The sequence below is a fragment of the Mobula hypostoma genome, chromosome 1 (genome assembly GCF_963921235.1).
Source record: "Mobula hypostoma chromosome 1, sMobHyp1.1, whole genome shotgun sequence".
Lineage (NCBI taxonomy): Eukaryota > Metazoa > Chordata > Chondrichthyes > Myliobatiformes > Myliobatidae > Mobula > Mobula hypostoma.
The window spans coordinates 2,678,566-2,696,294 of record NC_086097.1 but is presented as its reverse complement, the minus strand read 5'-3'; the positions used below and the strand labels follow the sequence as shown (position 1 = coordinate 2,696,294).

Below are 17,729 nucleotides of genomic sequence, written 5' to 3'. Positions count from 1 at the left end.
TCTTGGGATTAAAATTACTTGTAAACACAAAGATTTATTTAAGACTAACTTTTTACCATTAATAGACCATATTACTCAACTTTCATCTAAATGGTTTCCCTTATATTTAACTTTGATTGGTCGTATTAATGCAGTTAAGATGTTTTTTTTGCCAAAATTTTTATATGTGTTTCAGGCATTACCAATTTTCGTTCCTAAATCTTTTTTTGATAAAGTTGACTCTAAAATTTCTTCATTTATTTGGCAGAATAAGAATCCGAGACTGGGTAAAATACATTTACAGAAAGCTAAGAGAGATGGAGGTTTAGCATTACCTAATTTTAGATTTTATTATTGGGCTATTAATATTCGTCATATGAAATTTTGGTTACTTGACCAGGACATACTATCTATTCCTAAATGGGTAGCATTGGAATTACAATCTGTTCAGGGTTATACACTTGGTTCTATTTTAGGCTCCTCTCTTCCTTTTGATTCGAAACGTCTTAAGCAGGTCTCTAACCCGATAGTTAAATATGCTTTGCGCATTTGGTTTCAATTCAGAAAATTTTTTGATCTTAATCAATTCGGGTTAGCGATTCCTATTTTAGGTAACATATTTTTTCCTCCCTCTTTTACGGATCGTGCTTTTCAAACTTGGAAGACTAAGGGTATTTTACAGTTTTTGGATTTATTTTTAGATGGTTCCCTTATGTCTTTTGAACAATTATCTAATAAATATAACTTATCAAGAATACATTTTTTTAGATATTTACAAGTTAGAAATTTCCTAAGTACTATACTTTCTTCCTTTCCAATGCTTCCTCCTACATATATTTTAGATTCGATAATTAACCTTAATCCATGTCAGAACGGTGCATCGGCTATGATTTATAATATTATTATGAAACTTAGGAAAGCTCCATTTGATAAGATTAGGGTAGATTGGGAACAGGAATTGGGGCTTACCATTTCTGTGGATGATTGGGGGCAGATTTTACAATTAGTTAATACTTCCTCTATTTGTGCTAAACATTCCCTAATTCAATTTAAAGTGGTTCATAGAGCACATATGTCCAAAGATAAGTTAGCGCGTTTTTACTCGCATATTAATCCTTTCTGTGATAGATGTTCGGGGCAGATAGCCTCTTTAACTCATATGTTTTGGTCTTGCCCTACTTTGGAAACTTTTTGGAGAGATATTTTCAATATTATTTCTAAGGTATTAAATATAGATATCTCTCCTCACCCTATTACTGCTATCTTTGGACTACCTAAAATTTCTAGTAATCTTTCCCCTTCAGCCCGTAGAATGATTGCATTTCTTACTTTAATGGCGAAAAGATGTATTTTACAACATTGGAAAGAGCTTAATGCTCCAACTACCTTTTTTTGGTTTTCTCAGACGATTTTATGTTTGAATTTGGAGAAAATTAGAAGTAACCTTTATGATTCTTCATTTAAATTTGAACAGATTTGGGGACCTTTTATTCGATATTTTCATTTAATGTAATATTTACCCTTCTTGTTTTTTTTCACTGTTTTTAATGGAGGTCGGGATTGAGGACGTGATTTTAAGTTTAACTCTGTTTGGTTTCAAGTTAGCTCATTGCTTTGCTTTGCTTTTAGTTAGTTGCACGGTGGGTTTTTTTTTGGGGGGTTTTTTTTTCTTTTTTTTCCATTGATATATATAAAATGTAGTATACTATTATGTTATCTTGGTTTCTTATGCTTAAATTACATTGTTTGTAGTATTTTCTTTTTGGTATTGTTATCTTTTGGAATTTTATTATACTTTAACATTGTATTAATGTTTATATGGCTTACCTTTTTTGTATACTTACTCAATAAAAAGATTTAAAAAGAAAGATAGTAAGGGGGTCAGATAGGCGATTCTGTGGACGCAGTCCAGAGACTCGGATGGTAGTTTGCCTCCCTGGTGCCAGGGTCCGGGATATTTCTGATCGTGTCCAAGATATCCTGAAGTGGGAGGGTGAAGAGCCAGAGGTCCTGGTACATATAGGTACCAATGACATAGGTAGGAAAAGGGATGAGGTCCTGAAAGAAGAATGTAGGGAGCTAGGAAGGGAGTTGAGAAAAAGGACCGCAAAGGTAGTAATCTCAGGATTACTGCCTGTGCCACGCGACAGTGAGAGTAGGAATGCGATGAGGTGGAGGATAAATGCGTGGCTGAGGGATTGGAGCAGGGGGCAGGGATTCAAGTTTTTGGATCATTGGGACCTCTATTGGTGCAGGCGTGACCTGTACAAAAAGGACGGGTTACACTTAAATCCTAGGGGGACCAATATCCTGGCAGGGAGATTAGCAGGGGCTACTGAGGTGACTTTAAACTAGAATGGTTGGGGGGTGGGAATCAAATTAAAGAGGCTAGGTGTGAGGAGGTTAGTTCACAACAGAGGGATGGGAACCAGTGCAGAGAGACAGAGGGGTGTAAAGTGAGCGTAGAAGCAAAAAGTACAAAGGGGAAAAGTAAAAGTGGCAGGCCGACAAATCCAGGGCAAGCATTAAAAAGGGCTAAGAGAGTTGTAAAAGAGCGCCTGAAGGCTTTATGTGTCAATGCAAGGAGCATTCGTAATAAGGTGGATGAATTGAAAGTGCAGATTGTTATTAATGATTATGATATAGTTGGGATCACAGAGACATGGCTCCAGGGTGACCAGGGATGGGAGCTCAACGTTCAGGGATATTCAATATTCAGGAGGGATAGACATGAAGGAAGGGGAGGTGGGGTGGCGTTGCTGGTTAAAAAAGAGATTAACGCAATAGAAAGGAAGGACATAAGCCGGGAAGATGTGGAATCGATATGGGTAGAGCTGCGTAACACTAAGGGGCAGAAGACGCTGGTGGGAGTTGTGTACAGGCCACCTAACAGTAGTAGTGAAGTCGGAGATGGTATTAAACAGGAAATTAGAAATGTGTGCAATAAAGGAACAGCAGTTATAATGGGTGACTTCAATCTACATGTAGATTGGGTGAACCAAATTGGTAAAGGTGCTGAGGAAGAGGATTTCTTGGAATGTATGCGGGATGGTTTTTTGAACCAACATGTCGAGGAACCGACTGGAGAGCAGGCTATTCTGGACTGGGTTTTGAGCAATGAGGAAGGGTTAATTAGCAATCTTGTCGTGAGAGGCCCCTTGGGTAAGAGTGACCATAATATGGTGGAATTCTTCATTAACATGGAGAGTGACATAGTTAATTCAGAAACAAAGGTTCTGAACTTAAAGAGGGGTAACTTTGAAGGTATGAGTCGTGAATTAGCTAAGATAGACTGGCAAATGACACTTAAAGGATTGACGGTGGATATGCAATGGCAGGCATTTAAAGGTTGCATGGATGAACTACAACAATTGTTCATCCCAGTTTGGCAAAAGAATAAATCAAGGAAGGTAGTGCACCCGTGGCTGACAAGAGAAATTAGGGATAGTATCAATTCCAAAGAAGTAGCATACAAATTAGCCAGAGAAAGTGGCTCACCTGAGGACTGGGAGGAATTCAGAGTTCAGCAGAGGAGGACAAAGGGCTTAATTAGGAAGGGGAAACAAGATTATGAGAGAAAACTGGCAGGGAACAAAAAAACTGACTGTAAAAGCTTTTATAGATATGTAAAAAGGAAAAGACTGGTAAAGACAAATGTAGGTCCCCTGCAGACAGAAACAGGTGAATTGATTATGGGGAGCAAGGACATGGCAGACCAATTGAATAATTACTTTGGTTCTGTCTTCACTAAGGAGGACATAAATAATCTTCCAGAAATAGTAAGGGACAGAGGGTCCAGTGAGATGGAGGAACTGAGTGAAATACATGTTAGTAGGGAAGTGGTGTTAGGTAAATTGAAGGGATTGAAGGCAGATAAATCCCCAGGGCCAGATGGTCTGCATCCCAGAGTGCTTAAGGAAGTAGCCCAAGAAATAGTGGATGCATTAGTGATAATTTTTCAAAACTCGTTAGATTCTGGACTAGTTCCTGAGGATTGGAGGGTGGCTAATGTAACCTCAATTTTTAAAAAAGGAGGGAGAGAGAAACCGGGGAATTATAGGCCGGTTAGCCTAACGTCGGTGGTGGGGAAACTGCTGGAGTCAGTTATCAAGGATGTGATAACAGCACATTTGGAAAGCGGTGAAATGATCGGACAAAGTCAGCATGGATTTGTGAAAGGAAAATCATGTCTGACGAATCTCATAGAATTTTTTTGAGGATGTAACTAGTAGAGTGGATAGGGGAGAACCAGTGGATGTGGTATATTTGGATTTTCAAAAGGCTTTTGACAAGGTCCCACACAGGAGATTAGTGTGCAAACTTAAAGCACACGGTATTGGGGGTAAGGTATTGGTGTGGGTGGAGAATTGGTTAGCAGACAGGAAGCAAAGAGTGGGAATAAACGGGACCTTTTCAGAATGGCAGGCGGTGACTAGTGGGGTACCGCAAGGCTCAGTGCTGGGACCCCAGTTGTTTACAATATATATTAATGACTTGGATGAGGGAATTAAATGCAGCATCTCCAAGTTTGCGGATGACACGAAGCTGGGTGGCAGTGTTAGCAGTGAGGAGGATGCTAAGAGGATGCAGGGTGACTTGGATAGGTTGGGTGAGTGGGCAAACTCATGGCAGATGCAATTTAATGTGGATAAATGTGAAGTTATCCACTTTGGTGGCAAAAATAGGAAAACAGATTATTATCTGAATGGTGGCCGATTAGGAAAAGGGGAGGTGCAACGAGACCTGGGTGTCATTATACACCAGTCATTGAAAGTGGGCATGCAGGTACAGCAGGCGGTGAAAAAGGCGAACGGTATGCTGGCATTTATAGCGAGAGGATTCGAGTACAGGAGCAGGGAGGTACTACTGCAGTTGTACAAGGCCTTGGTGAGACCACACCTGGAGTATTGTGTGCAGTTTTGGTCCCCTAATCTGAGGAAAGACATCTTTGCCATAGAGGGAGTACAAAGAAGGTTCACCAGATTGATTCCTGGGATGGCAGGTCTTTCATATGAAGAAAGACTGGATGAACTGGGCTTGTACTCGTTGGAATTTAGAAGATTGAGGGGGGATCTGATTGAAACGTATAAGATCCTAAAGGGATTGGACAGGCTAGATGTGGGAAGATTGTTCCCGATGTTGGGGAGGTCCAGAACGAGGGGTCATAGTTTGAGGATAGAGGGGAAGCCTTTTAGGACCGAGATTAGGAAAAACTTCTTCACACAGAGAGTGGTGAATCTGTGGAATTCTCTGCCACAGCAAACTGTTGAGGCCAGTTCATTAGCTATGTTTAAAAGGAAGTTAGATATGGCCCTTGTGGCTACAGGGGTCAGGGGGTATGGAGGGAAGGCTGGGTTCTGAGTTGGATGATCAGCCATGATCATAATAAATGGCGGTGCAGGCTCGAAGGGCCAAATGGCCTACTCCTGCACCTATTTTCTATGTTTCTATGTTTCTATGACACGCTGAGGGAAATGCCAAAGACGAAATGTGCAAACTGCAGGAAAACATGCCAGTGGCCAGAACTGGAAGAAAAAGTTTTAGAGTGGGTGAATCACCAGCGACCGTCTGGATACGTTGCTACCAGAGAAGATTCGAGATCAAGAGTTGAAATGGGCCGAAAAGCACCGTGAGGTCAGCGAAAATTTCAAAGCTACGTGAAGTTGGTGCACCCGATTTGTGAATAGACGTGATCTTGTGTTGAGACAAAAAACAAAGATTGCTCAGAAGTTGCTAAGCGACTTTGAGAATAAGATTATGGCCTTCCAATCATTTGTAATCAAGCATAGAAAGGCACATTCTTACCTGCTCTCACTGATTGGTAACATGGACGAGACACCAATGTTCTTTGATTTTGCCGGCAACCGCACTGTCAATCAGAAGGAGGAGAAAACAGTCCTTGTCAAACCAACTGGACTTGAGAAGCAACATTTTACTGTTGTGTTAACGTGTATGGCTGATGGGACCAAACTACCACCGATGCTGATTTTTAAGAGGAAAACATTCCCAAAGAAAGAAAAATTCCCACGGGGTGTTGTTGTTTACGTTCAAGAACGCAGCTGGATGGACGAAGCGGGTTGCTTGAAGTGGGTTAAAGAGGTGTGGCGTCAACGTCCAGAAGGTTTCAGGAAGGAAAAGTCGCTACTTGTCTGGGACACGTTCAAAGTACACTTGTCAGGTGAGACAAAAACAACACTGAAAGCTGAAAATACGGACATTGCATCATCCCCGGCGGTTTGGCGTCTATGCTCCAGCCACTAGATGTGAGTTTAAACAAACCATTCAAAGAGTTCATGCTTCGACAGTGGGACGAATGGATGATGCCTGGAAATCCGTCATTCACTCCAGTGGGAAATACGAGGGCCGCATCTCTAGCTACAGTTTGCGAGTGGGTAGCGCAGTCGTGGGAGGAAATGAACGCTGAGTGCTTTGTGAAGGCCTTCAGGAAGTGCAGCATCGGCAATGCTTTGGATGGCACTGAAGATCACTTGCTTTGGGAAGAAGACAATGGAGATTTGGCAGCCAGTAAAGCTGCAAATGACGATGTCGAAGCAGAAATTAACAATCCTTACGATGATATGGTGACTGCTGAAGAATGGGACGCGATTTTCGGAGAGTCAGATAATGAAGAGTGTGAGAGTTTCAATCTCTGAACGTTTGACGACAACAGTGTGTGCAAGTAAATTGAGAAACAATGTATTTTGTAGATCTTTTCTTTTGTGTAGATTTCATATGCGTTTGTACTTTCTTTTGTATTTGACTTAAAAACAGCCAATAAATACGACCTGTCTTCCATGTATTCGTTTTTACAGAGTTGGCACCCTCTGTATAAGCCAACCCCCTATTTTAGGACCAAAATTTAGGGCCAGATTCTCGGCGTATTCACCGGAATTTATGGTATCTTGGAAATGGGAAGATTATGGTTAAATGACTAGGATGTTTCAGTCAACTATGGAAATAAACATAGAAACATAGAAAATAGGTGCAAGAGTAGGCCATTTGGCCCTTCGAGCCTGCACTGCCATTTAGTATGATCATGGCTTATCATCCAACTCAGAACCCTGTACCTGCCTTCCCTCCATACCCCCTGATCCCCGTAGCCACAAGGGCCTTATCTAACTCCCTCTTAAATATAGCCAATGAACTGGCCTCAACTGTTTCCTGTGGCAGAGAATTCCACAGATTCACCATTCTCTGTGTGAAGAAGTTTTTCCTCATCTCAGTCCTAAAAGGCTTCTCCTTCATCCTTAAACTGTGACCCCTCGTTCTGGACTTCCCCAACATCGGGAACAATCTTCCTGCATCGAGCCTGTCCAATCCGTTGAGAATTTTATACGTTTCAATAAGATCCCCCCCTCTGTGTTCTAAATTCCAGCGAGTATAAGCCTAGTTGATCCAGTCTTTCATCATATGAAAGTCCTGCCATCCCAGGAATTAATCTGGTGAACCTTCTTTGTTCTCCCTCTATGGCAAGAATGTCTTTACTCAGATTAGGGGACCAAAACTGCACACAATACTCCAGGTATTGTGAGAGGCATTATAAGAGGCATTCCTGGATTGGTCACCTTTTGACAAAAGAATGGAAGTATTTGAAGGTATGTGTGTGAAAGGTACTTGGCACAGCTTGAAAAGCCTACTGGTTTAAAATGCTGTCTAAGAATACACTACAGAGGGTGAGACAGCAGACTGCAATGGGGTAGAACAGTACAGCACAGGAGCCAGCCCTTCGGCCCATAATGTTGTGCTGAACCAATTATCTTGAAGTATGTCTCACGAAGAAACAATTCAGGATCTGCAAGTCCTGAGAAATAGGTAGAGGGAATCGTAATACAATGTGGAGATGTGTCATTTCTCAATTAACTGTAAAGAAAGCTACAGTGAAATCAACTTTGATTTTTATCAGCAAGTACTCTGTTTTCATGTGTTTAGCAGATTACAAAGTAACTTACTAATTTAAAGGAAGAGATTGTTGGTATCAGGCACACTAAACACATTTTTGTTTTCATTGCTCAGGAACATCTTCCTACCTACATCACGGATATGGATGTGATTCGAAATTATATAGCCTTGAACATAGCCACGAGAAACCACAAGACAAAAAGAAAAAGAGTTCTGGCCTTGCGACACTGAAGAAGAAATTTATAAAAAGGCGCAAATCTAATCGCTCTGCCGATCACGCAAAGCAGATGCGTGAGCTTCTTTCTGGGTGGGATGTAAGGGATGTGAATGCTTTAGTGGAAGAATATGAAGGCACTGCAGCTTTAAAGGAACTTTCATTGCAAGGAATTTTGGCGCGACCAGACGCACGGACCTTGCAAAGAGATCTAGCAGATCTTTATGAATACAAGTACTGCACTGATGTAGATTTAATATTCCAAGACACTTGCTTTCCAGTACATCGTGCCATTCTTGCAGCGCGATGTCCCTTTTTTAAGACGTTGCTTTCATCATCACCTGAATATGGTGCTGAGATTATGATGGACATAAACACAGCTGGCATAGATTTGCCTATGTTTTCAGCACTGTTACACTACCTGTACACTGGAGAGTTTGGAATAGAGGACTCCAGGTTCCAAAGTGTTGACATCCTGTTACAGCTCACTGAAGAATTTGGAACACCGAATTCTCTGGATGTGGATATGCGAGAACTTTTCGATAACATGTGTTACTATGATGCTATTCTTGGCTTTTCATCCGATTCAGGATTTGTGGAAGCATTTGGAAGAGGTTCAGGTTATTTGGGTGAGGAACTCCGTGGGCATAAGGCTGTTCTATCTGCACGTTCGCCATTTTTCAGGAATCTTCTCCAAAGACGTATAAGGACTGGTGAAGAAATAACAGATCGAACTCTGCAGACACCAACTAGAATCATACTTGATGAGTCTATCATTCCAAAGAAATATGCAAAAGTAATTTTACATTGTATGTATACTGATCTTGTGGACTTGTCTCTTGTATTGCACTGCAATCCATCTGTGGGGAGCCTAAGTGAAGTCCAAGCAATGGTAGCAGGGAAAGGCAACATGTCGAGAGCAGAAGAAGCGATGGAACTTTACCACATAGCTCTCTTTCTGGAATTCAATATGCTCGCCCAAGGTAGGTTTACAATAATTAGAATCGGGTTTAATATCACATGCATATCTCATGAAATTTGTTTTGAGGTAGCAGTACATTATAATGCATAATAATTTAAATTACAATAAGGAATATATTTTTAAAAAAATTAAATTAATATACAATGCAAAAATAGTGATGTAGTGTACGTGTGTTCATAGTCCATTCAGAAATCTGATGGTGGGGAAGAAGCTGTTCCTGAAACATTGAGTGTGTCTCTTCAGGCTCCTGTACCCCTTCTCGATGGTAACAATGAGAAGAGAGCATACCCTGGATGATGGGGGTCCTTAATGATGGATGCTGCCATTTTGTTCTCAATGCTGGGAGGGTAGTGCCCAGATGGAGCTGACTGAGTTTACAACTTTCTGCAGCTTTTTCTGATCCTGTGTGGTCTAAGCCTGAGATACACCTGTTAAGTGTGTGTGTGTATCATTTATTTTCACACTTCAAGTGCATAAGGGAGCTTGAGTGTAGCTAAATGCTAAAGTAAATGTGTGTTCCATAAAAAGCAAAAGTTAAGTTTTAATCTTTCAAGAACTTCAATAATGTATTTGTCAATTTTTCTTCTCTAACTTTGCATTTGTGCAGTAGATCTTTTGATAAAGATTGAAATATCAGGTTTTTTAAAGCATAAAAAAATTGATTGGTTTTAAAATATTGCTTTCAATTGGAGCAAACTTAGCTGTGGATTTGTTCTCTGTTTTAAATAATAAAAATCTAAGTTGCAAATTTAGAGCATTGATCAGTATGTGGAAGTAATGTGCTATGGCCATTGGCTGAGAGAGGGACTTTATTTGTTAGATTGTAGAAGATTGAGAGGAGATTTGATAGAGGTATACAAATGTATGAGGGGTATACCTCCATCAAGTCACGTTTCAATCTTCACATTCCAGGCAATAAGGTTCCACCCTGTTCAATCTTTCCTTACATCTCAATCCTCCGGTCCTGGCAACATCCTTGTAAATTTTCTTGTCTCTGTACTTTTTCAACCTTATTTACATCTTCCCTGTAGGTAGGTGACCAAAACTGCACACAATACTCCAAACTAGGCCTCACCAAGATCTACAGCTTCAACCTTACTTGGTCAATGACTTGGTCTCCACAGCTGACTGTGGCAATGAATTCAAAGGTTTCAAAGATACACTTAATGTCAGAAATGTATACAGTATACATCCTGAATGCTTTTTCTTTGCAACCATCCACAAAAACAGAGGAGTGCCCCAAAGTTCCACTCTAGCTCCCCTCTCCCTCGTGTGCGTAAGCGACAGCAAACAACATTCCACCCCCCCATCAGCAAAAAAAAAGCATCGGCACCCGCCACCGAGCACTCAAGCGTGAACAAAGCAACAGTGAAGGCACAGACTTGCAGTACTCCAAAGACTGCAGTGTTCACCCAGTATTTGACATACCACAGGCTCTCTCTATCCCTAATAAGGGAGAAAGAGGTGTCTCCGTTTCACAGTGAGCAGGGAGACATAACAAACAACTCGCTGGTTTATGATAAAAGTCCGTTACGTCGCTTTTTTAGAGCTCAGTGCCCAAAGATCTCAAGTCTCTGGGCACACAGCCGTAGATATTCCAACTCCCTGACGACACATGGGTGTCTTGCCATGACACCGACCTTGATCCAGAGCCCCGACATCCTAGGCCCCCAAAGCAGAGCTGAACTCTTAGGCTGAGCCCTTGGCGTGCCGAACAACGACCAGTTTTGAAACCCTGAGAGTGGGTCCCATTCCCGCAAAGGACCGTAGTCAGTATGTAACTCCAGGTCAGGGTCTTCAAAAGATCCCTGAAAGGGAAACATAAGGTATTAAACATGGAAATAGAGCTGTTTCCGAAGATGCAAGCGAAGGATTCGCTGTTTTGCGCCATCATCACTCCGCTCCACCTCCAAGAATTCTTGAGATTCTCTACCCTCTGGCTGAAGAAAGTCCTCCTCATCCCTCTGGTCCTAGACTGACCCACTGTAGGAAACATCCTCTCCAAATCCACTCTATCTAGGTCTTTCAATATTCAAGCAACACACACACAATGCTGGAGGAACTCAGCAGGCCAGGCAGCATCTATGGGGGAAAAAGTACACAAGTTTCAGGCTGAGACATAAGTGTTGCTTGGATTTTTTTCTTTCAATATTGGAAGCAGCATCTCCAACACCATCACATTGAGCACGGGGGCTCCCCGGGGCTGTGTGCTCAGTCCACTGCTGTTCACTCTGCTGACCCACGACTACTGCAACACACAGCTCGAACCATATCATCAAGTTTGCCGATGACACGACCGTGGTGGGTCTCATCAGCAAGAACAGTGAGTCAGCATACAGAGAGGAGATGCAGCGGCTAACGGACTGGTGCAGAGCCAACAACCTGTCTCTGAATGTGAACAAAACAAAAGAGATGGTTGTTGACTTCAGGAGGACACCAAGCGACCACTCACCGCTGAACATCAACATCCCCTCCGTACAGATCGTTAAGAGCACCAAATTTCTTGGTGTTCACCTGGCGGAGAATCTCACCTGGTCCCTCAACACCAGCTCCATAGCAAAGAAAGCCCAGCAGCGTCTCTACTTTCTGTGAAGGCTGAGAAAAGTCCACCCCCCACCCCCCATCCTCACCACATTCTACAGAGGTTGTATTGAGAACATCCCGAGCAGCTGCATCACTGCCTGGTTCGGAAATTGCACCATCTCAGATCGCAAGACCCTGCAGTGGATAGTGAGGTCAGCTGAGAAGATCATCGGGATCTCTCTTCCTGCCATTACAGACATTTACTCAACACACTGCATCCGTAAAGCAAACAGCATTATGAAGGACCCCATGCATCCCTCATACAAACTCTTCTCCCTCCTGCCATCTGGAAAAAGGCACCGAAGCATTAGGTCTCTCACGACCAGACTATGTAACAGTTTCTTCCCCCAAGCCATCAGACTCCTCAATACCCAGAGCCTGGACTGACGCTAACCTGCTGCCCTCTACTGTGCCTATTGTCTTGTTTATTATTTATTGTCATGCCTGCACTGTTTTGTGCACTTTATGCAGTCCTGGGTAGGTCTGTAGTGTCGTGTAGTTTTGTGTTGTTTTACGTAGTTCAGTGTAGTTTTTGTATTGTTCATGTAGCACCATGTTCCTGAAAAACATTCTTGTTTTTACTGTGTACTGTACCAGCAGTTATGGTCGAAATGACAATAAAAAGTAACTTTACTTGATTCAATAGGTTTCATTGACATCTCCCGCTTATTCTTCTAAACTCCAATGAGTATGTGCCCAAAGCCATCAAATGTTCCTCATAAGCTCACCCTTTCATTCCAGAATCATTCTTATGAACCTCCCCTGGACACCTTCCAGTGCCAGCACGTCTTTTCTTTGATAAGGGGCCAAAACTACTTAATACTCCAAGTGTGGTCTGACCATGCCTTATAAAGCCTCAGCATTATATCCTTGCTCTTATCTTCCCGTTCTCTCAAAATGAATGTTAACATTGCACTTGCCTTCCTCACTACAGACTCAGCCTGCAAGTTAACCTTCGGGGAATCCTGCATAAGGACTCCTAAGTCCCTTTGTACCTCTGATTTTTGAATCGTCTCCCTGTCTAGAAAATAACCTCAAGACAGCATCTATCACAAAGGACATGGCCTCTTCTTGTACAGTCATCAGGGAGGAGGTGCAGGAACCTGAAGACACTCAGCTTTTTCCCTTCCTCCATTAGATAGTCCATGAACATGACTGAATATTGCTTTCTTTGCTCTATTTATTTTTAAATTTATAATTATTTCTTTGCACTATACCGCTGCCCCAAAGCAACAAGGACAGGTGTGTAAAAAGGGCCCGTAGGATCACTGGGGACCCCAGTCACCCCAAACACAATCTATTCCTGCGGCTACCATCTGGGAAACGGTACTGCAGCATAAAAGCCAGGACCAACAGGCTTCTTCCACCAGACCATCAGACTGATGAACTCGCATTAATTTGAGTGTACTCTATATTACATTGACTGTTCTATTTATTATAAATTACTATGATTGCACATGGCACATTTAGATGGAGACGTAACAAAGATTTTTACTTCTCATGTATGTGAAGGATGTAAGAAATAAAGTCAATTCAATTCAATACAGATGCGCTGGGCTGTCCGCACCACTCTCTGCAGAGTCCTGCAATTGAGGGAGGTACAGTTCCCATACCAGGCAGTGATGCAGCCAGTCAGGAAGCTCTCAATTGTGCCCTTGTAGAGAGTTCTTGGGATTTGGGGGCCCATACTAAATTTCCACAACTGTCTGAGGTGAAAGAGGTGCTGTTGTGCTTTTTTCACCACACAGCTGGTGTGTACAGACCCTGTGAGGCCCTCGGTGATGTGGATGCCGAGGAACTTAAAGCTGTTCATAATGATAAATCTAGTTGCTGTGTACTTCTCTGACAATATCTATCATTTCATTTGTTAATCTGAGGCTGACATTAGAAGTGTGAAATATTAAATCTAGTAAAATTTCACCGTGGTAGAGAGTGGGCGAGCTGTTACTTTATTTTGGTAGACTGATCAATACTTTTATAGGCAGTCACAAGCGCTTTGATTTGTGCGCTTTGATTTGTCCACTTTAATCCACTGTGAGTATATCACATGGAGTATATCGTGAATCAGAATCAGGTTTAATATGCTGTGAAATGAGGTGTATTGCAATACATAATACTATCAATCACAATAAGGAGTATATACACATTAAAAAAAAAGAAAATTAAACAAGTAGTACAAAAAGAGAGGGGAAAAATACTGAGGCAATGTTCGTGGGTTCATTATCCGTTCAGAAATCTGATGTGGAGGGGAAGAAGCTGTTTCTAAACTATTAAGTGCGTGTCTTCAGGCTCCTGTATCTCCGCTGTGATGGTATCAAAGAGGGCATATCCTGGGTGGTGAGGGGAGGGTATGGTATCAAAGAGGGCATATCCTGGGTGGTGGGGGGAGGGTATGGTATCAAAGAGGGCATATCCTGGGTGGTGGGGGGAGGGTGTCTTTCATAACGGGTGCTGGCATTTTGAGGCATCACCTTTTGAAGATGTCCTGGATGCTGGGGGAGCTACTACTTACGATGAAGCTGGCGGAGTTTGTAACTTTCTTCAGTATATTGGGATCCTGTGCAGTGGCCCCTCCATACCAGACATTGACACAACCAATTAGAATGTTTTTCACGGTACTTCTGTAGAAATTTGAGAGTTGTAGAATGTGGAGCTATTTGTATCTTTGATCAATGTGTAGGCCTTTGGAGTGCTGTGATCCACCTTGAATTTTCTTGATCAATCATTCCATGTGAAATTTTCTCTGCACTGTTGAAGACATTAATGTACTTAACATGTACTTTATAGTAACTAAAACCTGTGGTATATTGAAAAGCCTGGATAGTAGACGTGGAGAGGATGTTTCCTGCAGCTGGGGTGTCTAGGACCAGAGGGCGCAGCCTCAGAATAGAAGGATGTTCCTTGGGAACAGAGATGAGGATGAATTTCTGCAGCCCAACGGTGGGGAATCTGTGGAACTCATTGCTACAGATGGCTGTGGAGGCCAAGTCATTGAGTATGTTTAAAGCAGAGGTTGATAGGTCAGAGTATCAAAGGTTACAGGGCAAAGGCAGAAGAATGGGGTTGAGAGGGTTAATAAATCAAACATGATGGAAAGGTGGAGCAGATTCGATGGGCTGAATAGCCTAATTCTGCTCCTGTGTTTTGTGGTGCAAATTTAATATGGTATGATCAAGAAAACTGACAGAAGAATGGTTATTCTAGTGAGAACAAGGCTGAGAGATTTGCAGATGTTCAGCATCAGTGTAGTTTATCTCAATAAAAAGCATTTTAAGTCGCAGAGGGAATGACAGGTGGAGAATAGAGACTTAATGTCTTTCAAAATCAAGAATGTTCTGCCAGAAAGGGTATTGGAAGCAGATTCAGCAGCAGTTTGGAGATTTGGACAAACTTTTGATGGAACTACCAGTACATGGCTATGGGAAAGAGCAGAAGAATAAATAGCTCTTCCACATCCAAATGGTCCCTGGTGCATAGTGTTTATGAGTAGCTGATCATGATCTTAGATAGCCATGGCTTTTATCAAAAAATAGTTTTGTAGATTCATTGTTTAATGTTATTTCTCGTACACAAATGTAAAGGAGAACAAAATGATTGTTACTCCGAATCAACACACACACGATGCTGGAGGAACTCAGCAGGTCAGACAGCATCCATGGGGAAAAAGTAAGCAGTTGACGTTTCGGGCTGAGACCCTTCAGGACTGAGAAGGAAAGGGGGAAGATGCCAAAACAAAAAGGTGGACAAAAGGGAAGGAGGCTAGCTGGAAAGTGATAGGTGAAGCCAGGTGGGTGGGAAAGGACTGGAGAAGAAAGAATCTGATGAGAGAGGAGAGTGGACCGTAGGAGAAAGGAAGGTTATTCAGAATGTACTGCAGGACAAAGAAACACAGTAAGATAAAGAACACAATAAAAAAAAACTCAGTGAATACATAAGAATTATATATACAGTACTGTGCAAAGGTCATAGGCACATAAAGCTTGGATGCCAAACCTTTTGCACAGTAATGTATTTGTCAACGTGGAGCAGAGAGCAAGTTTGTAAATCTGGCATGAGCAAAAGATGTTGCGAATGGCAAGGGTGGAGCGCCACAGAACGGGTTTGGGAAAGGTGTCAGAGGAGGATTGGCATGGGCAGGGGTGGTGCATGTGTAGACACACCCAGCCCTGAGACATCAGACAAGCTCATTTGATTCCAAACAATTGGTTTATTGATCATTACAAGATGCCTTTCTGGTGCTTCCCGCTCCTTCTCCTCTTCCTTCCCCTCTTCCCAGTCATGTTTCCCAAACCATGAGCCCCTTGGGCCGTAGACTATTTGAGCGATGTGATCAACAGGCATCAAACAGCACACCCTGATGTCGTCCCCACTATTTTGGGGAATTTTAACCAGGCTAGCTTGAAAAAGTCACTAAATAAATTATCATCATGTAGTAACAGAGGAAACAACACATTGGAGCACTGTTACACCACCATCAAGTGCACTTACCGTGCTATTCCACACCCACACTTTGGAAAGTTTGATCATCTGGCTGTATTTCTACGCCCTGAGTATAGGCAGAGACTGAAGACTGCAGCACCAGTAGTGAGGACCAAGAAGATATGGACAAGGGAAGCACAGGAGCACTTACAGGACTGCTTTGAATCACCGATCTGGACTGTATTCAGAGATTCATCTTCAAGTCTGAGTAGGCCGCAGTTGTTACTGACTTCATTAAAACCTTTGTGGATGAGTATGTGCCTACAAAGACTTACTGTACATTCCCAAACCAAAAAGCTCTGTCTCTGAGGCCGATATCAGGCTTTCTTTTAGGAGGGTGAACCCTCGCAAGATGGCTGGCCCTGATGGAGTACCTGGTAACAATCTGAAAACTTGTGCTAACCAGCTGTCAGGTGTACTCAAAGACATTTTCAATCTCTCACTGCTACAGCTGGAATTTCCTACCTGCTTCAAAAGGGCAACCATTACACCAGTGCTCAAGAAGAGCATTGTGAGCTGCCTGACAAACTGTCATCCAGTAGCACTCACAGCTGCGGTGATGAAATGCTTTGAGAGGCTGGTCACGGCTCGAATGAATCCCTGCCTCAGCAAGGACCTGGACCCACTTCAGTCTGCTATCGACACAATACGTCTACAGCAGATGCAATCTCAATAGCTCTTCTCACGGCCTTAGACCATCTGGACAATACAAACACTTATGTTAGAATGCTCACAAACAAGAAAAAATCTGCAGATGCTGGAAATATGAGCAACACACACAAAATGCTGGGGTAACTCAGCAGGCCCGGCAGCATCTATGGGGAAAATAGGTACAGTCGATGTTTCGGGCCAAAACCCTTCAGCATACTGGAGAAGGGTTTCGGCCCAAAACGTTGACTGTAATTTTTTCCATAGGTGCTGCCTGGCCTGCTGAGTTCCTCCAGCATTTCTTGTGTGTATGTCAGAATGCTATTTGTTGACTATAGCTCAGTGTTAAACACCATCATTCCTACAGTCTTGATTGAAAAGCTACAGAACCTGGACCTCTGTACTTCCCTCTGCAATTGGATCCTCGGCTTCATGACCAGAAGACCACAATCTGTGTAGATTGGTAATGATATCTCCTCCTCACTGACGGTCAACACTGGTACATCTCGGGAGTGTGCTTAGCCACTGCTCTACTCTCTATATACACATAACTGTGTGGCTAGACATAGCTCAAATACCATCTATAAATTTGCTGTTGATACAACCATTGCTGGTAGAATCTCAGGTGGAGATGAGAGGGCGTGCAGGAGCAAGGTATACCAGCTAGCTGAGGGTCATAGGAACAACCTTACACTCAGTGTCAGTAAGAAGAAAGAGGTGATTGTGAACTTCAGGAAAGGTAAGACGAAGGAACACATGCCAATCCTCATAGAGGGATCAGATGTGGAGAGAGTTTACGGTTTCAAGTTCCTGGGGTCAAGATCTCTGAGGATTTAACCTGGTCCCAACATATCGATGCAGAAAGCAAGACAACAGCTATATTTCATCAGGAGTTTGAGGAGATTTAGTTTGTTATCTAAAACTCTCAAACTTCTACAGATGTAC

At 42.5% G+C, this 17,729-nt stretch overlaps 1 protein-coding gene across 3 annotated transcripts in view; it reads left to right on the top strand.

Annotated features, from left to right (window-relative positions):
- The window catches only part of btbd7 (BTB (POZ) domain containing 7), a 116,221-nt gene that overhangs the window by 52,252 nt on the left and 46,240 nt on the right, over positions 1–17,729 (top strand). For all 3 annotated transcript variants that reach the window (XM_063043214.1, XM_063043224.1, XM_063043234.1), the window contains one exon: positions 7,993–9,075. In XM_063043214.1, the coding sequence (XP_062899284.1) occupies positions 7,993–9,075 (1,083 nt within the window). The remainder of the gene's footprint in view (positions 1–7,992; positions 9,076–17,729) is intronic.